The following is a 24,420-nucleotide window of genomic DNA, read 5'->3' on the forward strand; positions in this document are numbered from 1 at the left end:
CTTCAGCACTCCCCTCAGCCCGTTCTACTTCAATCTCTTGCTACCCTCTACCCCTGCACTATCCACTGCCCTGCTGTACTCCATTACCTACCAATCATCCCCCCCTCTATTGCTACCCGATACCCTCACATCCTTGCCCTGCAGTGCTGTATAGCCCTTGTGGTTTAGCACTTCTTTTTGATTATAATAATAATCTTTGATTATAATAATTTACTAAGTCTGATTCAATTATTACTATGCTATAAACCATGACCAATCATTCCTGGTTATATTTTATTATGAGAAATATGGTAAATTTTACATTTTTTTGTGAATTCAAAAAAAAATGCAAGTTTATTTTATGCTTTTTAACCCGTAAACGGTCCAAACATATATATACGTTCACTTGCCCAGTGCCCTAAATATTTTGAAAAATAAAATTGTTTTTTTCATAGAAATAAACAGTACATTTTTCTAAGTTATAGGATAAAAAAAAATTTAGGGTCAGTACTTACCGAGATATGAGGGCGCAAAGTTGGCACTTGGCAATCACCTGATGGCAACATGGAGCGCTGCCGCTTGCAGAAATTCTACATATTTACTTTTTTTTTTACTTGGTTTTCATATGATGCTTATGTTTTATAGTAAATCTTTTGAGTTCAATATTCAATGCCAATTGTTGCATATACATCAGTATTATATACAAAATTATTATCATACTGTCACAAACACACACACACTGATAGGTGATTTTGCACACCTGGCTCAATCACATTCTATTATCTACAACTATATACAAGTATTTACATGTCCCACTTATGCTTCTAGAACTCCATGATTGTATGATACTCCATGAAGCATGGAGTCATAGAGTGCCACCCCACACTAGCAACATATGTATCATGTGTTCTTCCGCTGTTGGGGTCGTTTTGTGGTCACACACACAACACACTTTTTCTGGGAATGCTTCTTTGGGGGTAGGTATTGGTACCAGGTAGTGACAGTTAGGGATGATTCAGTCAGGCACTTCCCCCACTGGCTGTGGTTGTGGTTGGGGGACAGGTTGTGGTGTGACAGGTCGCTTTGAGGGGCAGGTACAAGTGTAGTACCATACTTTTTTGCTATCTGTTTTACAACATTCAGGGAGAATTCTGCAAAACATTGTCATTTTCCAGTCTGTATTTCATACATAATGAATGCATTGAGCACTGCAATGTCTACAAGGTGGAAAAACAGTTTTATATACCACTTGCGACTCCTACGCACAAAGTCAACAAACCCTATCATGTCACACTTGTCAACTAGTTGCATATTGTTCCTGTAGTCGACAACAGCAGCTGGCTTGACAATACGTTTATTAGTGTATGGTTCATTTTGTTTGTACCATCTCGTTTCTGTGGATGGTTGACAGCAATGTCACGTCCCGTTTGTCATGCCACATCAGTGCCATGATGTCATTGGCATGAAATGCTTGCACTGCACCTTCAACACTGCCTCCACTGAACCTTGTCATATGTTTTCTATTCCTTCTCACTGTTCCACATAATATCATAAATTTCAAGCTTTGTGTCATTACCTTAAAAAAAAAAAATTATATATCACTACAGATTTTTTTAAATGTAGATACGGAGCAATATTAATTTTGGAGGTCATGACAGTAAAAGGGTTAAGATACACCAATGTTGAATGTTTGAAGTCATGTAGAAACAGCTTTTTACTGGTCATTGGGTACCTACACAAGCTATTGACTGCTTAAGCCTTTCACCAGAACTGAAAACTTGAAGCCAGTCAGAGGCATTCTCATACTGCAAAATAAAAAATCTAATGAAAAATTCTGGTAACAACTGATAGGTACCCCTTTAGGGATACAGAATAACTATGGAAGCAGCAGCACACTGCCATATGCAGAATGGAAAACTTTTATTGAGAAGTCTTTCTGGACACCAAATTTGTTCAATGAAGGGTTCCCATTCTGTTTGTCAGTTTTAACTAATAAAAAGAAACAAAAATATAAATAATATAGTACTCTATGTGAAATGCAATAATGCACAAAGTGGATTGTTGACAGCCTTTATTAACTACTTATTTTTTGATAGTGTTCTTTGTTTTTCTGCAAACTCTACTATTTTTTCATCAATTGCAAGCCCTTTTCTTTTTCTAACAGCATTGATGTACTTCCTGGCACTATTACCACTATCAGATTTCTCACCCCAATGCATCAGCTCTTCGGTGGTTTGAGGTTCCCAAAAGGGGTCAATATCCAACATCTCCCAGTGAGAAAACACAAGTTGAGGCATTGCTTCCCCTGAAGTCTGAAAATTAAAAAATAAATTATGTTTATTTGTTGTCTTTCCCTCAGCTTACAGAGCCCATCTACTCACAAGCACAGTAATTAAACTAATTTTTATCAACATTAATATTTTCTAATGTTTTACATTAGTTATCCTTTGTGACTGCCCTTCTAACATAGAAATTCATCTATTTTACAACTAATTTTTCCAAGTAAATTTACTTTTTTATCAAGATTTCTTCCAATTATGCCTTATGATTTAGGAAGGAATTATTACACAATTATTTCCAGAAATATGTTGACATTACAAGTCAGATTACCCTCTGACTAACATCCATATCTTTCCCTCATGATGCAGGCACTGCCCTTCCCACCTGCAGAGCTCAAGTCCAGCTAATCGGTTTCCCTTCAAGTTTACCTTACTTACACTAGCAGCACATCCATAAAACCCCACTTTGTTTCCATTCACTGCTATATAAAACTTAAAGCCTCTTTCTCCTAGCCATTCCTGGAATGTCCTTTACCTCTCCTACCTTCCACTGCAGATTTATACACCCTCTCCATCCTCTCTACATGCCCAAACTACCTCAGTAACATTTCCTAAGCTCTCTTCATTAAACATTTGGTCACCCTACATAACATTTTAATTTCTTTGTTCTGCATTCTCTGTATGATACTCTCAACGCATTGGTCTCATACACGACATCACTCCTCTAGCCTACTACTCGCTGCAGCATTTCAAAGCCAATGCCTCATACCCACATGAAAGTGTTGCTACAACTATATTTTGATACATTCCCCATATTTGCCTCCATTTATAAAATATTTTCCTTCCACAGATGCTTCAACACACCACCAACCTTTTTCATCTCATCAATGGGTCACCTATTGTCACAGACCTAGCTTCTGACATGTCCACTTGCAAATCTCTAAATATATTCACTTCCCTCTTCCAATCTATTACCCAGATTTTTAGTTACCTTCATCATCTTGCTCTTTTCCATTTTTTTTTTTTCAACAAGTCGGTCGTCTCCCACCGAGGCAGGGTGACCCAAAAAAAGAAAGAAAATCCCCAAAAAGAAAATACTTTCATCATCATTCAACACTTTCACCACACTCACACATTATCACTGCTTTTGCAGAGGTGCTCAGAATACAACAGTTTAGAAGCATATACGTATAAAGATACACAACATATCCCTCCAAACTGCCAATATCCCAAACCCCTCCTTTAAAGTGCAAGCATTGTACTTCCCATTTCCAGGACTCAAGTCCGACTATGTGAAAATAACTGGTTTCCCTGAATCCCTTCACTAAATACTACCCTGCTCACACTCCAACAGATCGTCAGGTCCCAAGTATCATTCGTTTCCATTCACTCCTATCTAACACACTCATGCACGCTTGCTGGAAATCCAAGCCCCTCGCCCACAAAACCTCCTTAAGCCCCTCGCCCACAAAACCTCCTTTACCCCCTCTTTCCAACCCTTTCGAGGACGACCCCTACCCCTCTTTCCTTCCCCTATAGATTTATATGCTTTCCATGTCATTCTACTTTGATCCATTCTCTCTAAATGACCAAACCACCTCAACAACCCCTCTTCTGCCCTCTGACTAATGCTTTCATAAACTCCACACCTTCTCCTAATTTCCACACTCCGAATTTTCTGCATAATATTTACACCACACATTGCCCTTAGACAGGACATCTCCACTGCCTCCAACCGTCTCCTCGCTGCTGCATTTACCACCCAAGCTTCACATCCATATAAGAGTGTTGGTACTACTATACTTTCATACATTCCCTTCTTTGCCTCCATAGATAACGTTTTTTGACTCCACATATACCTCAACGCACCACTCACCTTTTTTCCCTCATCAATTCTATGATTAACCTCATCCTTCATAAATCCATCCGCCGACACGTCAACTCCCAAGTATCTGAAAACATTCACTTCTTCCATACTCCTCCTCCCCAATTTGATATCCAATTTTTCTTTATCTAAATCATTTGATACCCTCATCACCTTACTCTTTTCCATGTTCACTTTCACCTTTCTACCTTTACACACATTCTCAAACTCATCCACTAACCTTTGCAATTTTTCTTTAGAATCTCCCATAAGCACAGTATCATCAGCAAAAAGTAACTGTGTCAATTCCCATTTTGAATTTGATTCCCCATAATTTAATCCCACCCCTCTCCCGGACACCCTAGCATTTACTTCTTTTACAACCCCATCTATAAATATATTAAACAACCATGGTGACATTACACATCCCTGTCTAAGACCTACTTTTACTGGGAAGTATTCTCCCTCTCTTCTACACACCCTAACCTGAGCCTCACTATCCTCATAAAAGCTCTTTACAGCATTTAGTAACTTACCACCTATTCCATATACTTGCAACATCTGCCACATTGCTCCTCTATCCACTCTATCATATGCCTTTTCTAAATCCATAAATGCAATAAAAACTTCCCTACCTTTATCTAAATACTGTTCACATATATGCTTCAATGTAAACACTTGATCTACACATCCCCTACCCACTCTGAAGCCTCCTTGCTCATCCGCAATTCTACATTCTGTCTTACCTCTAATTCTTTCAATTATAACTCTACCATATACTTTTCCTGGTATACTCAGTAAACTTATTCCTCTATAATTTTTACAATCTCTTTTGTCCCCTTTCCCTTTATATAAAGGGACTATACATGCTCTCTGCCAATCCCTAGGTACCTTCCCCTCTTTCATACATTTATTAAACAAAAGTACCAACCACTCCAACACTATATCCCCCCCTGCTTTTAACATTTCTGTCATGATCCCATCAGTTCCAGCTGCTTTACCCCCTTTCATTCTACGTAATGCCTCATGTACCTCCACCACACTTACATTCTGCTCTTCTTCACTCCTAAAAGATGGTATACCTCCCTGGCCAGTGCATGAAATTACCGCCTCCCTTTCTTCCTCAACATTTAAAAGTTCCTCAAAATATTCTCGCCATCTACCTAATACCTCCCTCTCCCCATCTACTAACTCCCCTACTCTGTTTTTAACTGACAAATCCATACTTTCCCTAGGCTTTCTTAACTTGTTTAACTCACTCCAAAATTTTTTCTTATTTTCATTAAAATTTCTTGACAGTGCCTCCCCCACTCTTTCATCTGCTCTCCTTTTGCACTCTCTCACCACTCTCTTCACCTTTCTTTTACTCTCCATATACTCTGCTCTTCTTATAACACTTCTGCTTTGTAAAAACCTCTCGTAAGCTACCTTTTTCTCTTTTATCACACCCTTTACTTCATCATTCCACCAATCACTCCTCTTTCCTCCTGCCCCCACCCTCCTGTAACCACAAACTTCTGCCCCACATTCTAATACTGCATTTTTAAAACTATTCCAACCCTCTTCAACCCCCCCACTACTCATCTTTGCACTAGCCCACCTTTCTGCCAATAGTCGCTTATATCTCGCCCGAACTTCCTCCTCCCTTAGTTTATACACTTTCACCTCCCTCTTACTTGTTGTTGCCACCTTCCTCTTTTCCCATCTACCTCTTACTCTAACTGTAGCTACAACTAAATAATGATCCGATATATCAGTTGCCCCTCTATAAACATGTACATCCTGGAGCCTACCCATCAACCTTTTATCCACCAATACATAATCTAACAAACTACTTTCATTACTTTTCCATATTCACTTTAAATTTCCTTATCCTACATACCCTCCCAAATTCATCCACCAAAATTTGCAACTTTCCTTCAGCAAAGAGCAACCGTGACAAACTCCCATTTTGTATCGGATCCAACTTTTAATTCCACATCTCTTCTCAACATCCTAGCATTTACTTTCATAACCTCACCACTACATATTTAACAACCATGGTGACATCATTCATCCTTTACCATAATTTAAGTGAAAATAGTCCCCCTCCCTTCTACATACCCTAACCTAAGCTTCACATAAAAACCTTAATTGTTTTTAGTAACCTACCCCCTATTCCATATATTTGCAACACCTGCTATGTAGCTCTCCTATCCACCCTATCATGTCCTATTCCTAAATCCATAAATGTAAAAAATCAGCTCTTTACCCTTATCTAAGTACTGCTTTCTTACATGCTTCAATAAAAAAAGCTTTACCTACACATCCCCTACCATTCCTAAAACCTTCCTGCTCTTCTGCAATCCTATTTTCCGTCTTAACCCTAGCTCTTTCAATAACATTTCTACCATTTATCTATACCTGGAGTGATCAACAAACTTTTTAACATACTGGCTGACTCCCACTGAGGAAGGGTGATCCAAAAAAGAAGAAACACTTTTACCCTCCCTCAACCTAACACTGTCTTCTCAGAGGCATGACAACATTACAGCTCAGATGCCCCTCCAAACTGCAATATCCGCACTCCTCCAGAGTGCCGGCACTGTACTTTCTACCTCCAGGACTTCAGTGTGGCTAACCACTTTCCCTGCATCCTTTTATGTTACCCTGTTCACACTAACTTCGCATCATAAAAAATAACACTCGCCTCCACTCCTTTCTAACACGTTCACACACACCTGGTAGATGTCTGAGCCCCTCACATACAAAAACCCTTATCTTCTCACTCCAACCTTTCCTAGGGCAACCCCTACCCAGCCTTCCCTCTGCTAGAGATTTATACATTCTCCAAGTCATCCTATATTGGCGAGTACAAATAGGAAGCGCATCTGTATCGCGCTCAACAGATGTAGGATCAAGCCTCCACCTCATCGTGCACTGAATAATACACACGGGTTTAGTGCTTATGAAATTAAAATATATAAAGATCCAAGGCATCCTTAACAGACTTATCTCCCTTACATTCTCTGGTACTCTTTCCTTTATACAAAGGAACTATGCATGCTCTTTTCCAGTCCTCTGGTACATTCCCTCCTTTTCATGCATATACTGAACCACTGGAATACTACATCTCCTTTGCCCACTTTCATTCTACTCACTGCCTCAAGTACTTTCCCTATATATACATCAGAACACACGAGGCACTAAAAAGAAAACTGATGAATTCACCAGTGAATGAAGCATAGCGAGTGAAAATTGCTTTTATACAAAAATGTTCACCAATCTTTAAAATGAGACCAGTTTGATCAAATTGTAAAGCTGACTACAGAGACATTGTTGCAAACATGTTGCAGACATTTTGTAGGGGATAGTCTCAAACGTGACATTTGGCAAATTCATTGGTTTTCTTTATGCTGCAAAGGTTTGTAGGTGATTTTCCCCAAGTGATATTTGGCAAGTTTATTGTTTTTCTTCTCAGTGCCTCATTCAATACTGCATGTTAGAAATATATAATACTTTATATTGCATCTGGGACTAACAAAAACATTAAATGGCGTGAAACTTACAGACTTGCGCAGCTCATTGGCAAAGTTCATGCTTTCAATGACTGGGAGGTAGGCAGTGATATTCCAAGATGTTGAACCTTCTGTGATGTCACCATCAACAATTCTCCCTTGCCTTTTGCCTATCACACTGTACATCCTGCCCACGACCTCTGATGTTACACTGATCACACATGAGTACATGGCACAAACCAGCCTTTGACATTGATTCTCAAATGCTTTTCTTAAGGTGTCTTTGGAAAGGGATATTATTTGTCCAGATGATATACCAAATGACTGTAACTGAGAGTCCCCACTTTCAGATACATTTGCTGGTGCCAAACTCCAGTCCTCTATTATGAAACAAACACCCATCATTGGTTCCTCACACAATGGTCCAGCAACAGAAGCCATCTGAAATCCAGTCACAAAACTTGTGTCATAGGCAGCTAAAGGAGAGTCAATTAGTGAGGCCTTTTCCCAAACTGAAGGTCGAGGATATGTCTTGATTCGATTTAACAAGATATTGGGGCCACATCTGTGAGGCCCGAAACTCCATATTTCATTAACTGCATTTTTCCATTCCACTCCAGCATCTTTAAATGCTTTATCTAGAGACATCTTAAAATCCGTTATTGCTTTGAAAGTTTCAGTTTTTAATTTCTGTCGATTTTCCATAGCTTTAGCAAGAGCACTCATTTCAGATTTTGTCCCAGCCTCCTGTTTTGACAAGATGTTATCAGTCATGTCACTCCCTGCATTGTGTGTATTTGTTTTATCAGTCACAATAGCACCAGCCAGGGTAACCAACTTTAACAGTTCTTCATTCTGTTCCAGGAGTTTAGTAACAGCTTCAGGTAAAGGTACAGCTCTGCATCGCAGTTTTCCTAAGCGGCCATTCACTTCGACCACACCCAAAGGGTCAGATTTGTCCATCTGAAACAAGCACACAAAATATGAATTAAATTTGAGAAGGCTCTAATATCCCATCCTACATTAAGAGTACAATATGAAGATATATTAAATTACAGTGGAACCTCAGTATGCGAGCTTAATTCATTCCAGAAGGCTGTTCGAGTGCCGCTCCATTTGAGTATCGAACAAGGTCTTCCCAACCAATTTTCTGTTTGGTTGGATGTTATCACTAATCTTCATAGGCCCCATGGTGACTTATTTATACAAATAATACTAAAAAACACCAAAAATACGAAGAAACACGAAATAGTTTACAGCGAGGTACTGGCAGGTCGTATTTGTTTGGTCGAGTGCTGAGCTTTGTTCCAGTAGGGAGCTGCTGGTATACCGAAGTTCCACTGTATTTCTATGGCGAAGTGGAAAAGAATTCTTCCTCCGTAAGTCATGGGTGTTTTAAGAGGTGACTTAAAATGCCAGGAGCAAGGGGCTAGTAATCCCTTCTCCTATATAAATTACTAAATTTAAAAAGAAAAACTGAGTTTTTTTCTTTTCAGGTCACCCTGCCTTAGTGGGATACAGCATGTTCATTGAAAAAAAAAATTAACTTACGTAAAAATCCTAAAATAAGAACATAAGAACATAAGAATGGAGGAACACTGCAGAAGGCCTACTGGCTCATGCTAGGCAGGTCCTTATCAAAACAACCCCTACCTTAAGCTACCCAAGAAATAACTCCCATACCCAATGACACCAATCAAACCCAGCCCCTCCCACTCATATATTTGTCCAGTCTCTTCTTAAAGCTACCCAAGGTCCTGCCTCTATCAACCCACTGGGAAGACTGTTCCACGCATCTACAACTCTGTTAGAAAACCAGTACTTACCTATGTCCTTTCTAAATCTAAATTTATCCAACTTAAATCTATTATTTCTGGTTCTTACCTACCTGGTTGGACACCCTCAGTACTTTATTAATATCTCCCTTGTTTATGCCTGTCATCCACTTATACACCTCAATGATATCTCCCCTCATTCTACGCCTCTCCAGAGAGTGGAGATTTGAGGCTTTAAATCTATCTTCATACGGGAGGTTCCTTACACAGTAAATCATTTTAGTCATTCTTCTCTGTATGTTCTCCAATGAGTCTATATCCATCCTGTAGCAAGGGGACCAAAACTGAGCAGCACAATCCAAATGTAAAATAGATAAATGAGACTTTTTATTTTAACACATTGGCTGTCTCCCACTGAGGCAAGGTGACCCAAAAAAGAAGAAACACTTTCATCATTCATTCATTCTATCACTGTCTTCCCAGAGGCATTTTAATACTAAAGTTTAGATATCCCTTCAAACTGCAAACATCCCCACCCCTCTTTCAGAATGCAGGCACTGTACTTCCCATCTCCAGGACTCAAGTCCAGCTAACCAGTTATCCTGAATCCAACATCTAGTCAAGTCCCAAAAACCATATGCCTCCACTTATTCCTCACAAATACTTACTGGATATCCAAGCCCCTCACACACAAAACTTCCTTTACCCCCTCCAACCATTTCTAGGGTGACCCCCTACCCCCCACCTTCTCTCCGCAGATTTATAAATCCTCCAACCTCTCAATGTTCAAACCACCTCAACAACCCCTCCTCAGTCCTCTGGATAAGACTTAGTAACCCAGCACCTTCTAATCTCCAAGCTATAAATTCTCTGCATAATATTTACACCACACACTGCCCTCAGACATGATATCCCCACTGCCTCCAGCCTCCTCCTCACTGATATTCACAAATGAGACATCTGACAAATAGTAATAGAGATAATTCATACAAGTCGTGTATATCAAAATTTTAAGCATTGCAAGACCACAGAAAAATGATAGTAAAATAATTAAATCTGTAACAAATTAAGTTATTAAGTTGTTTTGCTGGAATAAAGCTTAATGACTTAAGATATAGACTTAAAAAATGGTTCATTAGTTAAAAACTGCATTAAGCACATTGCAACTTCCCAAATAAGCCAATGTTATAACTTGAGATGGGGACAGGAACAATAATATTAGTTTATAGTTAATATTTTCTCGTCAGTAATAAAATTACCAAAATACGTTCTCAATAAAGATGGGTTTACCAACAGAGGAATACTGGCATTGTAGCCACATTTTGAGTGCACAAACCAAAAAAATATGAGAAACTATAGAAATATCAAGAAAAGTATCACACTGAGTTTTTATTTTCATTGGATTGAAGGGTTGTAATGGCTCCTAAGCTGCCTGTTGTTGATTTAAAGGGTTATGACGACCTAAGGGCTCTCTTCAACCCAATACTAGTTGATGGCCTAGTGGCTATCACATAACTCAACAGTCAAAAAAACAGAATGTGATACCTCTCTTAATATTTTGATAATCTTTCATAAATAACAAAAAGGCACAATACCATAACTAGAACAATACACAAATAACCTGCACAAAGGAGAGAGGAGCTTACAACATTTCGGTCCAACTTGGACCATTTACAAAGTCACACTGAAACGTCATGGTAACCTCCTCTCTCCTGTGTGTGGGTTATTTGTGTATAATCTTTCATATTCCTTTTGTATTGTACACTTGTAAAACAGAGGGTATAATACTAAACAATGGACCCATCTCTAGTGAGGGGAGGAATGTAGAAGGTGCAGTAGTGACATGACATTTCTCACAGACAGCCAGAACCAACCAACCTCTCTCTCTCTCCCCGAGGATGATAAACGATTCACATTCATAAGCACTATATGCATTTTCCTTGTATCATATGGTGCAAAGGATGTGAAAACACTGTGATCACTTACTACCTATGCAGGAAGCAGCAGATTTAATCCCATCTGTAGATCCATAAAGCAATGAGTGCTATATTTACGAGCATTATCTGGTTGTTGCATGAGTGAAGCATGGTCAGTAAGCAGGGAAATAGTCAAGGATTTTTTTTTTTTTTCCAAAATTATATGGGTCTACTGTACAATTAAGATTACTTACCTTTCTCAAATTTATATTTTCTCCTTCAATAGCTTCGTTAAGTCTGTCAACTGTAGGTGGAAGAATAATAGTTTCTCTAAAGGGCACAATTGGGTCGGAAGTGCGCACAGGAACACGTGCATATCGTTCTTGAAGATCATCTATACAGCGTTGTAGGTGCACTTCACCAGCAGTAAGGATAACATATTCACCATTATTTTGTAGTGCAATCTAAAATTCATTAAAAAACCTGTTTAAAATTACTTGAATTTTGCAGTATAAAATGATTAATTAAATTTTAAAAATTATGCAACAAATAACGTAAAATTCAATAGAATCAAACTGTGTTATGTTCATTAATCACTTATTTGTGGACAGCTAAAATTCTCATTGTTGAATGGGCAATGTGTGCATGTGGGCTTCTGATAACTGGGCAAAATGTACATGTACAGGTGCTCCTTGACTTGCAATGGGGTTACGTACTAATGAACCCAGCCTAAGTCAAAAATATCGTAAGCAGAATATGAACATGACATGATAAACAAACAAGTAAATATAGTAGACCAGGTGAAATTGCTGACCTAGAAAATGTACAGAGAACCTTCACCCCGCACATAACGGAGATAAAACACCTCAATTACTGGGAGCGCTTGATGTTCCTGAACCTGTACTCCCTGAAATGCAGGCGGGAGAGATACATGATTATATACACCTGGAAAATCCTAGAGGGACTAGTACCGAATTTGCACACGAAAATCACTCACAATGAAAGCAAGACTCTGCAGACGATGCAACATCCCCCCCTATGAAAAGCAGGGGTGTCACTAGCACGTTAAGAGACAATACAATAAGTGTCAGGGGCCCGAGACTGTTCAACTGCCTCCCAGCATACATAAGGGGGATTACCAATAGACCCCTGGCTGTCTTCAAGCAGGCACTGGACAAGCACCTAAAGTCGGTACCTGACCAGCCAGGCTGTGGCTCGTACGCTGGATTGCGTGCAGCCAGCAGTAACAGCCTGGTTGATCAGGCTTTGATCCACCAGGAGGCCTGGTCACAGACCAGGCCGCAGGGGCGTTGACCCCTGGAACACTCTCTAGGCCTTTGGTCTCTTTCTACCCTGCAATACTTTATACAGCTGATAGCAAAGCATCATGAGCAGTGCTAGACCCCAGAAGAACATGTTTACTGTAGTTGTCATTGCTTGTTAATTTGGAAATGTGTGCAGAGGGTTGATGTGACCCTATACAATGTGTGTACAAACATGACATGTTATCACATGCTATCAGCTAGCACTTGCAAATATCAGTAAAAAATACCATATTTTACTTGCTAAGACAAAATTTTTACTAAATAAATGTGTCCAGAGTAATACCCACCATAATATAAATGCAAGCTATCTAACTAAACAAAAAAAAAATTAAATGATTATGAGAAAAGCTTCTCAAGGCTCTCAGCATGTGTTACTGTTATTGTTGGGTTGAGGGTTGGGACGACCCGAGGGTTGGGATGACCCAAGGGTTGTTGTGTCCATCTCCCTGCTGTGATATTAACTACCAGAATGCTTTTGCAAATACAGGTCGGCCATCACTAATCCAGTAATCAGTAATCCGGCACTAATTTCGGCTAGCATAATTTCCAATTTCCAGAGTCGTAACACCATCCTGCTGCTACTGTTTGGTTTACCTGGAGAGAGTTTACCTGGAGAGAGTTCCGGGGGTCAACGCCCCCGCGGCCCGGTCTGTGACCAGGCCTCCTTAGGTCAGTGTCCCAGGATGCGACCCACACCAGTCGACTAACACCCAGGTACCCATTTTACTGATGGGGAACATAGACAACAGGTGGAAAGAAACACGTCCAATGTTTCTACTCTGGCTGGGAATCGAACCCAGGCCCTCGCCGTGTGAAGCGAGAGTGTTAACCACCAGGCCACCACTTGTTGCATAAGTCATTCCAATTTCTTTTTCTCCATTTATTATTATAACCTATTAACTTTTAGCCCTAGCCATGGTTCCAACAAATAAAAGAAATGCTTCTTGTTGTGTAAAGCACATACACCACACATTGTCCATATGAGAAGGTGGCTTTGAAGCCACTGTCAGTCGCCATGAGCTCAGCTCACTCAGATAAGTTGTGACTGGTAATTTGGGCCTACATATGAGAATAGGCATGTTTGGTAAGTGTGCACCATATAAAAAAAATCCTGCAGCACTCGGTGCATAATGAGAAAAAACTGACCTTGTTTTTTTGTGTAAAACAGTAACTTTGTGGTGTATTTTCATATGGTTTTTATGGCTGTATTCTCATTTTTTTTTTTGTCTCGTGCGATAGAACGGAAGATATGTTACAGTAACAGATATGATTTTGATTGGTTTCACAATGGAAAGCACCTTGAAATTGAGCTCAGAGTAGCGGAAATGTTCTATTTTTTGTCGATGTTCAAGAGTAAACAAATGATGTCACTGTCCAATATGTCTCCAACTGGTCGGTCCGATACGCAGTCACAAATGGGTTGACATTATTTATACAATTATTAAAGTACTGCTGCAGTCTGCATAACAGTAAACCTATTTTTTGTGTGAATAAAAATTTGGAATGGAAAACAAGCATAATATAAGAGGGACGTAAATATCACCATTGGATTACACGTATCCTAACCTAACCACTCTGTAATCCGGCAAATTCCTAATCTGGCACCCTACAGGTCCCGATGATGCTGGATTAGTAATGACCAACCTATATAAACTATTAAGTACATATTACCTAGGTAGTAGGTTGGTAGACAGCAGCCAACCAGGGAAGTACTACTGCTCTGCCAAGTGAGAAATGGAAACCTGTAATTGTTTCACATGATGGCAGGATTGCTGGTGTTTTTTCTGTCTCAAGCATGCGGAATAACAGGTACATCTTGCTATGTCTACTTACACTAATGTCACACTACATATGCATATGCGCATGCGCACGCACACACACACACACACGCGTGCACATCCACACATACATACACATGCGTGCACATCCACACACACACACACATCCACCCACCTACCTATCTCCCACTCCTTCCACTGATCCCCAGTGCTCTCTCTCTCACTCTCCTCCTCCCTCTCCTCTCCCTCTTTCCCCCCACTCCCTCTCCCATTCTCTTCCCCCTTGCTTCTCCCTTCTCTCTCCCCATATTCCCCCCCTCACTCCCCCTCCCTCTCTCTCATTTCACCACTGTCTCCAGCTTCCTCCTCTCCCTCCCTCCGCCCCCCCCCCACACACTCGGACAAACACCAGAAAACACACAAAATTATATAGTGGCAACCAAAAAAAAAAAAAAATTGGGTTGCCAGAGAGCAGGAAGGAAAACCAGGGGACAGGAGGATGAGTCTGCGAAGGAAGATTGGGCAGCAGAGCTCATGAAAAGGGAACATGAGTGGGGAAAGAAGCTAGAAGAGCTTAGCATGAGAATGGAGGAGAGGATAGACGCAGGAAGCAATTAGTGGCAGATGCGAGTCACAGCAGCAGAGGCTAAGATACAGAGATTAGAAGAGGAACTGAAAAATCTGAAACAGCCTAAAGAACTAAAGTACAAATTGGGAATGACATCAGAGACAAGGGGACTGTAGGGAACGAAGGAATGAAACTGTATGCAGAGGCCTTATCAGACCATCATGGAGCCCGAGAAAGAGAGGGAATCACAAGAGCAATCAAGGGGGCTGTAGAAAATGAAAGAGCTAAGCTATATGTTGAGGCCCTAACAGACCACAGCAGAGCCCAGGGAAAGCTGAGAAGGGAAAAACAACAGGCCACTGGGCCCAAGGACAACTGATAGTGAAGAAACTGAAGAAAGGAAAGGTGCAATGGAAGCAAATAAATCGAGTCAGGGGATACATAGGGATATGCAGTAGGAGAATGAAAGGGAGAGGTCAGTCAGTATTTATGGGCTCCAGGAAGGGGAAACTTACGAAGCAAGAAGACAAGGGGAGAAAAAAGTGATCAAAAGTATCATAAAAGCAATAGAAGATAACATGACCCAGCTGGCAAATTTTCGGAGAATAGGGGGGTCTGCAAGAAGAACCCGGCCAGTCAAAGTGACTTTCAAGGCAGAATCGACTCGAAACAGGATCCTGCAGGAGAAAGCAAGACTAAGGGACAAGCCGGCATACCAGAAGGTGCATCTCGACCACGACCGAGCATGAGAAGAGGCGCAGAAACTGAAAGAGATGGTACAAAGGCGAAAGGAGGAAAGATAGGTGAAGATGGAGATGGACAGGAGAACCCAGACTCAGGAGGATCAAATACAGCCTCCCTCACAACCACCTACAGAAGCCCCCAACCAGAACAATCCCAATATGATCAAACATTCTAACCCAAAACACACAGGCCATATCCAATGCCCCCACCCACCTCATTACAAACTCCACCCTTACAGCAACCACCCATAGTTCCTTAGTAGGTCTCCCACTTCCCCAACCCCAACATACCCCCCAGACCACAGTTTTAGTAAAGAAGTTGAAGGTTTGGTATATAAATGCAGATGGAAAAACAAATAAGTGAGGAGTGGCATGAAAGAATCAAGGAGACATCCCCAGACATAATACCACTCACAGAAATGAAACTCGCCAGGATCATAACAGATGCAATCTTCCCACCCGGATATCAAATCCTCAGGAAAGATGGAGGGAGGAGAGTTGTTGCACTGCTAATTAAAAACTGGTGGGGATTTGAGGAAATGGAAGGAATGGGTGGAATGTGCAAAAGGTACTACTTAGAAGGAACAATCCAGTCTGAGGGCCATAAGGTGGTAATTACAGTAATGTAAAACCCACCACAGAACTGCAGGAACCCAAGAGAAGAATACAATGAGAGCAAAAAACCAATGGTTGACACACTAGCCAAGGTGGCCAGAAGAGCTCACATGTTGGGAGCAAAGTTACTAATTATGGGTGATTTCAATCACAAGGAGATTGACTGGGAAAACCTGGAGCCCCATGGGGGTCCTGAAACATGGAGAGCCAAGATGATGGATGTGGTACTGGAAAACCTCATGCATCAACATGTTAAGGACACTACCAGAGAGAGAGGGGAAGATGGACAAGCAAGACTGGACCTCGTGTTCACCCTGAGCAGTTCAGACATTGAGGACATCACATATGAGAGGCCCCTTGGAGCTAGTGATCATGTGGTTCTGTGCTTTGGATACATAGTAGTTATAAGTGGAGAGGGTAACAGGAGTTGAATGGGAAAAGCCAAACTATACAAGGGGGGGGGGGGTACTACACAGGTATGAGGAACTTCCTGCACAAGGTTCAGTGGGACAGATATTTGGTAGCAAAGTCAGTAAATGAAATGAGGGAATATGTAACAACAAAATGCAAGGAGGTAGAGGAAAGGTTTGTTCCCAAGAGCAACAGAAATAATGGGAAGACCAGAACAAGACCCTGGTTTACCCAAAGGTGTAGGGAGGCAAAAACTAAGTGCACTAAAGAATGGAAAAAGTACAGAAGGCAAAGAACCCCAAAAAATAAGGAGATTAGTTGAAGAGCCAGAAACAAGTATGCACAGATAAGGAGGGAGGCCCAACAACAGTACAAAAACAACATAGCATCGAAAGTCAAATCTGACCCAAAACTGCTGTATAGCCACATGAGGAGGAAGACAACAGTCAAAGACCAGGTGATCAGGCTGAGGAAAGAAGGTAGGGAACTCTCAAGAAACGATCAAGAGGTATGTGAGGAGCTCAACACGAGATTCAAGGAAGTATTTACAGTAGAGATAGGAAGGGCTCTGGGAAGACAGCAAAGAGGGGAACACCAACAGGGAATATACCAACAAGTGTTGGATGACATACACACAACTGAGGAGGAGGTGCAGAAGCTGCTAAGTGACCTTGATACCTCAAAGGCGATGGGACTGGACAACATCTCCCCGTGGGTCCTTAGAGAAGGAGCAGAGATGCTGTGTGTGCCACTAACCACAATCTTCAAAACATCCCTTGAAACTGGCCAACTACCTGAGGTATGGAAGACAGCAAATGTAGTCCCCATTTTTAAGAAAGGAGACAGAAACGAGAAGCTAAACTACAGACCAGTGTCACTGACGTGTATAATATGCAAAGTCAGGGAGAATATCAGGAGGAGAGTGGTGGAGTATCTGGAACAGAACAAGATTATAAATGACAACCAGCACAGATTCATGGAAGGCAAACCCTGTGTCACAAACCTTCTGGAGTTTTATGACAAGGTAATAGAAGCAAGACAAAAGAGAGGTGTAGGTTGATTGCATTTTCCTGGACTGCAGGAAGGCCTTCGACATGGTTCTTCACAAAAGATTAGTGCAGAAGCTGGAGGATCAGGCATGTATAACAGGAAGGGCACTGCAATGGATCAGAGAATACATGACAGGGAGGCAACAATGAGTCATGTTATGGGATGAGGTATCACAATGGGTGCCTGTGATGACCGGGATCCCACAGGGGTCAGTCCTAGGACCAGTGCTATTTTTGGTATATGTGAATGACATGATGGAAGGGATAGACTCAGAAGTGTCCCCGTTCACAGATGATGTGAAGTTAATAGGAAAATTAAATCAGATGAGGATCAGGCAAGACTACAAAGAGACCTGGACAGGTTGAACAGGTGGTCCAGCAACTGGCTCCTTGAATTCAACCCCGTCAAGTGCAAAGTCATGAAGATTGGGGAAGGGCAAAGAAGACCACAGACAGAGTATAGGCTAGGTGGCCAAAGACTGCAAACCTCACTCAAGGAGAATGATCTTGTGGCGAGCATAACACCGAGCACGTCTCCGGAAGCACACATCAACCAGATAACTGCTGCAGCATATGGGAGCCTGGCAAACCTGAGAACAGCGTTCTGATACCTTAGTAAGGAATCGTTCAAGATGCTGTACACTGTGTATGTTAGGCCCATACTGGAATATGCAGCACCAGTTTGGAACCCACACCTGGTCAAGTACGTCAAGAAATCAGAGAAAGTGCAAAGGTTTGCAATAAGGTTAGTTCCGGAGCTCAGGGGAATGTCCTACGAAGAAAGGTTGAGGGAAATTGGCCTGACGACACTGGAGGACAGGAGGGTCAGGGAAGACATGATCACAACATGCAAAATACTGCGTGGGATAGACAAAGTAGATAGAGACAGGATGTTCCAGAGAGGGGACACAGAAACAAGGGGTCACAATTGGAAGCTGAAGACTCAGACGAGTCACAGGGATGTTAGGAAGTATTTCTTCAGTCACAGAGTTGTCAGGAAGTGGAATAGTCTAGCAAGTGATGTAGTGGAGACAGGAACCATACATAGTTTTAAGATGAGGTTTGACAAAGCTCAGGGAGCAGAGAGAGGACCCAGTAGCGTTCAGTGAAGAGGCGGGACCAGGAGCTGAGTCTCGACCCCTACAATCACAATTAGGCGAGTACATCCACACACACACACGGATTTTCTTTGTTCTTAATAGTTGTTGTTCTTCATTTCCTCTCATCTCCATGAGGAAGTGGAAAAGAATTATTCCTCCGTAAGCCATGCGTGTTATAAGAGGCGACTAAAATGCCAGGAGCAAGGGCCTAGTAACCCCTTCTCCTGTATAAATTACTTCTTTCTTTCTTTCAACACACCGGCCATATCCCACCAAGGCAGGGTGGCCCAAAAGGAAAAATGAAAGTTTCTCCTTTTACATTTAGTAATATATACAGGAGAAGAGGTTACCAGCCCCTTGCTCCCGGCATTTTAGTCGCCTCTTACAACACGCATGGCTTACGGAGGAAGAATTCTGTTCCACTTCCCCATGGAGATAAGAGGAAATAAACAAGAACTAGAAAGAAAATAGAAGAAAACCCAGATGGGTGTGTATATATATGTTTGTACATGTATGTGTAGTGTGACCTAAGTGTAAGTAGAAGTAGCAAGATGTACCTGAAATCTTGCATGTTTATGAGACAGAAAAAAAGGACACCAGCAATTCTACCATCATGTAAAACAATTACAGGCTTCCGTTTTACACTCACTTGGCAGGATGGTAGTACCTCCCTGGGGGGTTGCTGTCTACCAACCCACTACCTAGGATAAAAGAAGTCTCCGTCAGGAGTCGAACCTGAGTCTGCCGTTTTAAAGACTGACAGCTGCTCCTCGAAGCCATTGTCTTCAGCTAAATTTACTAAATTTAGTAATTTATAACTTTTTCTTTTTAGGTCACCCTGTCTCAGTGGGATACAGCCGGTGTATTGAAAAAAGTGTATATTAATTAATTTGTTACAATAAACAGAATAAAATTATCATTTCCCTTGCATTTTCAACAATAAAAATAGTCTATAGGGAAGAGTGGGTGGGATGCTTGCACCACCATCACCACTCACACATGTCCTAGTTTCTTTATTACAAAATACGTACTATAAGTATGCCAGTCTAGGTAGTAGGTTGGTAGACAGCAACCACCCAGGGAGGTACTACCGTCCTGTCAAGTGAGTATAAAATGGAAGCCTGTAACTGTTTTACATGATGGTAGGATTGCTGGTGTCTTTTTATTCTCTCATACACATGCAAGATTTCAGGTACGTCTTACTACTTCTACTTACACTTAGGTCACACTACACATACATGTACAAACATATACGTATATACACACCCCTCTGGGTTTTCTTCTATTTTCTTTCTACTTCTTGTTCTTGAATATTTCCTCTTACCTTCATGGGGAAGTGGAACAGAATTCTTCCTCCGTAAGCCATGCATGTTGTAAGAGGCAACTAAAATGCCAGGAGCAAGGGGCTAGTAACCTCTTCTCCTGTATATATTACTAAATGTAAAAGGAAAAACTTTCATTTTTCCTTTTGAGCCACCCCGCCTCAGTGGAATACGGCCGGTGTGTTGAAAGAAAAGAAGAAAGAAGTATGCCAGCTAAACTGATGTGCAAATATATATGAAGTAGGTACTGTGTACACATTACATTCAGGCTCTCTTCATCTTGTATTAATGTTGGTAGAATTACTGACAATATGTTGAGTAAAAAACAACGAATGCAACTAATGTGACATTTTAATGTGGCAATGTTTCGCTCTCCAGGAGCTTTATCAAGTGAAATGTTGCCACAATAAAATGTCACATTAGTTGCACTTGTGTCCTTTCCTTTCATCTTTTAACCTTTATTATGCAAAGGAAGATAAGCAGAGTGTATATAAACACTGGAAGAGTCCCTCTCCTGGACAGGTGCAGCTCATGTCTGCCCTTTCAATTTGTATATAGACATTGTCTTCAGCACACTCACATTTGAGCACAGATGATGCAAATGATATGAAAATGCTGCATGTAATTACTGGTAGGCAGAAATCAACTGATTAAGTAAATAAACAAAGAATTACTATAACTAAATAACAGCACTGAACAGTAAATAAATGAGATGTTCATGCTCACAACTGCTGCAGAGCCTGAGAGCTCAGTCATGGCTTCCCATTGCCAGGAATGTGCATAGCTATCGCACCATTGTAAAGTCGAAATATCATAAGTCAAACCATCATAAAGTGAGGAGCACCTGTATACTTTCATAACATTCTCTACATTATCAGTAATTGTTATTTTATCATTGTCAGTTGACAGGCAAAACCATATAACAAGCACATTCTACAAATGTACAAACCTTTACTTACCCTGCCATGTCAGAGAAATTGTATGTCTTACATCAGCTTGTTTATTACATTAAAGTCTATCTACTATACAAGGGTCATTTCCATGTTGCCTGTACACCATGTCAAGGATACTTTAATCCTCAAATTAAAGATAACTTTCATAGTGTGTGTATGTAAACAGAGAAATACACCTCTAATAAGAAAGCTATTTACACTGAATATAATGAGACTCTTCATACATTCTCACACCTTTTCTGTCTTAATGAGATGCAAACAATGACTACTAATACATTATCCCAGGACTGAAACATATCCAATAGAGATGACAGTGTATGCACTTGTGTCCTCTCATTCTTATCAGTATCACGAAACATCATCATCTACGTTTGAAGATTTAAATAGCCAGCAGGGAGAGGTAGAATGTGTGTGCAAAGTAACTCTTTATAGACCTGGGTATCTTGTATAATTATAATTTTTGCACACTCAGGATAATAAACAAAACTTGTTCAAAAGTCATTTGTATAAGTGTATACTATATGGATGTTTATGACATTCATTTTGAATAATAAACTAAGTGCATATTGGTTATTTTTCTAAATGGGTTCAGGCATCAACACGCCTTGTGACTTTGTAAATGGTCCAAGACGGACCACAACGTCGTCATAAGCTCCTCTCTTCTATGTGCGGATTATTTGTGCACCCTGTGTATAATATACAGTAAATACAGGATAAAATTTTACAACAAAAGAGTTAATTAAAGTTTTGTGAACATTAACCATACAGTACCTGAACACATGGATCAGCTTGGTTCAGCAGCTTAAGACCAGCACGTAGCTTAGGCAAATCTCTAGGGTCATGTGGTTCAACTGCAACTCTTAAAATGGGGTTAACACTCATTGTGAGCTCTGTGAAGGGCGACATGGCTAGTGAGGATGAAAGTGTGGCACTCTTGATGACAGTGTCTTCCAGCCCAGTTATGCCCACTACTGTACCAGCAGCAGCACATTCCAAAAGCTCGTACTCTCGGCCCAACAACAGGTAAATTCCAGATATCTGTAGCGGGTAAAATGAAAATGTGCACATAAATTAGGCTCCTTTTCAGGTTGCTTGTAAATGCTTAAAATTATTCTAGATCAAATTACCTTATTTCTTAACTTTTGTGATGTTCAAGCATATACAGTGACATCTCAGCTTAATGGACCTGAATTTAATGGATTTCAGAAGCAATGGTCTAAAAATCTGGTTGGACAAATGCCAAAATGGAGAAAGTCCATTGGATCCTGATTTTTTGTCTCTTTGTGGTAGTGTCCCCAGTGATGCATCCAGTAGTCTACAGAACCAACTGACCAAATGTGTTGACCCCAGTATTTGTCCAATATGGGCCAAAGCATCTGCATCCAGGACCTGTCATTTTCATTGTTTCTCAAGGTTCATATAGGTTGCCAGTATCAGTTTATTGTCTGTGTTCAATCACACACTCGTCATTCTAAAATTTTCCCTGAATTTAATGTGCTTTTTGTGATTATTGGCATATTAAATACAGTGCTATTAACAATGTCCTCTACAGCAAGTGGTGGTGCCATAACGAAATGTTAATTTGAGTGTTAAGAAGAAACTCGAATTAATCAGGAAGGATGAGCTTGGTTTCTCAGTGTCACGTGTATGTGAAAAATATAGTGTTAGGAAACAGTATCTAATATCTGTAGAGGCAAGAGCAAACTTATAGAGCAAATAAATAAAAAAAAATTAACAGTTAACCCTAGAAAGCACAAGAGAATGCCCAAGATCAATTTTTTAAAGAAGCAGTACATAAATGGTGTTTTAACACTAATAGAACGTTGGTGTTAACATTTTGTGATGTTGATCTTTGCTCTACTGCTAATAGGCTAGCAAAGTATGAACAAAGAATTTTCAGACAAGTGATGGTTGCTTATCAGTATAATAAGAAATGAATGCTCTGATCCAAGAAATAGCAAATAGTGTGACTGCAAGTATACCATTTGACTTTTGGTTCAATAACACTAATTCATAGTAATATATACTGGTAAATGGAAAACCCAAAATTTATGTAGCATTAATGCTGAAAAATTTCACACCTGAGAATTAGCAACTAAATACAGTTACTGAATACTAATGATTGTATTAAACACACAGTGCCTATTATGCCAATTAAGTATGTATCTACATGTTTTAAGCTACACTTAAAACTACAGTGCTAATATAATTCAATGTTGATGAATGCTCACTATGTCCCAACCAATATAACTCAAGAATTTTATTTATTTATTTTTTATTAACACAGCATCCATTTCAAACCGAGGCAGGGTTACCCAAAAAAGAAGAAACACTTTCATCATCACTCACTCCATCACTCTTGCCAGAGGCATGCCTATACTACAGTTAAAAACTGCAATATATCAACACCCCCCTCCCTCAGAGTGCAGGCACTCTGACTCTAGGACTCAAGTCTGGCCAACTGGTTTCACTGAATCCTTACATCAATGTTACCTTGCTTACACTCCAACAGCACGTCAAGTCATAAAAACCATTCATCTCCACTCATTCCTATCTAAAGAGCTCACACATGCTTGCTGGAAGTCCAAGCCCCTCATACACAAAACCTCTTTTACCCCTCCCTCCAACCTTTCCTAGGATGACCCTAACCCCACCTTCCCTCTCACTACAGATTTATATGGGAGAGATACATGATTATACACACTTGGAAAATCCTTGAGAAATTAGTACCAAACTTGCACACGAAAATCACTCCCTATGAAAGCAAAAGACTTGGCAGACGATGCTATATCCCCCTAATGAGAAGCAGGGGTGCCAATAGCATGATATGAGACAACACAATCAGTGTCAGGGGCCCAAGACTGTTCAACTGCCTCCCAGCATACATAAGGGGGATTACCAATAGACCCTTGGCTGTCTTCAAGAAGGCACTGGACAGGCACCTAAAGTCAGTACCTGACCAGCCGGGCTGTGGTTCGTATGTCGGGTTGTGTGCGGCCAACAGTAACAGTCTGGTTGATCAGGCCCTGATCCACCATGAGGCCTGGTCATGGACAGGGCCACGGGGGCGCTGACCCCCAATACCCTCTCCAGGTATACTCCAGGTAAGTCATTCTATTTTGTTCCACACACTGTAAATGTGCGAACCACCTCAACAACCCCCTTCTCAGCCCTCTGAATATTTTAAGAAACCCCACACCTCTTCCTAATCTCCAAGCTACAAATTCCCTGCAGTATATTCACACC

General features: G+C 40.7%; 1 protein-coding gene across 2 annotated transcripts in view; it reads right to left on the reverse strand.

The window, feature by feature from the left end:
- Window positions 1-1,661: 1,661 nt before the first annotated feature.
- LOC128690322 (elongation factor-like GTPase 1) overlaps window positions 1,662-24,420 on the reverse strand; it is a 93,181-nt gene continuing 70,422 nt past the window's right edge. Inside the window, exons 8-11 of one of the 2 annotated variants that reach the window (XM_070090478.1) lie at window positions 21,946-22,212; window positions 11,565-11,774; window positions 7,671-8,582; window positions 1,662-2,291 (exon numbers count right to left, since the gene is read on the reverse strand). In XM_070090478.1, coding sequence (XP_069946579.1) covers window positions 2,058-2,291; window positions 7,671-8,582; window positions 11,565-11,774; window positions 21,946-22,212 — 1,623 coding nt within the window. In that variant the 3' untranslated portion in view covers window positions 1,662-2,057. The remainder of the gene's footprint in view (window positions 2,292-7,670; window positions 8,583-11,564; window positions 11,775-21,945; window positions 22,213-24,420) is intronic. The other variant, XM_070090479.1, reaches the window with a different exon arrangement.

The sequence above is a fragment of the Cherax quadricarinatus genome, chromosome 32, assembly GCF_038502225.1.
Source record: "Cherax quadricarinatus isolate ZL_2023a chromosome 32, ASM3850222v1, whole genome shotgun sequence".
Classification (NCBI taxonomy): domain Eukaryota; kingdom Metazoa; phylum Arthropoda; class Malacostraca; order Decapoda; family Parastacidae; genus Cherax; species Cherax quadricarinatus.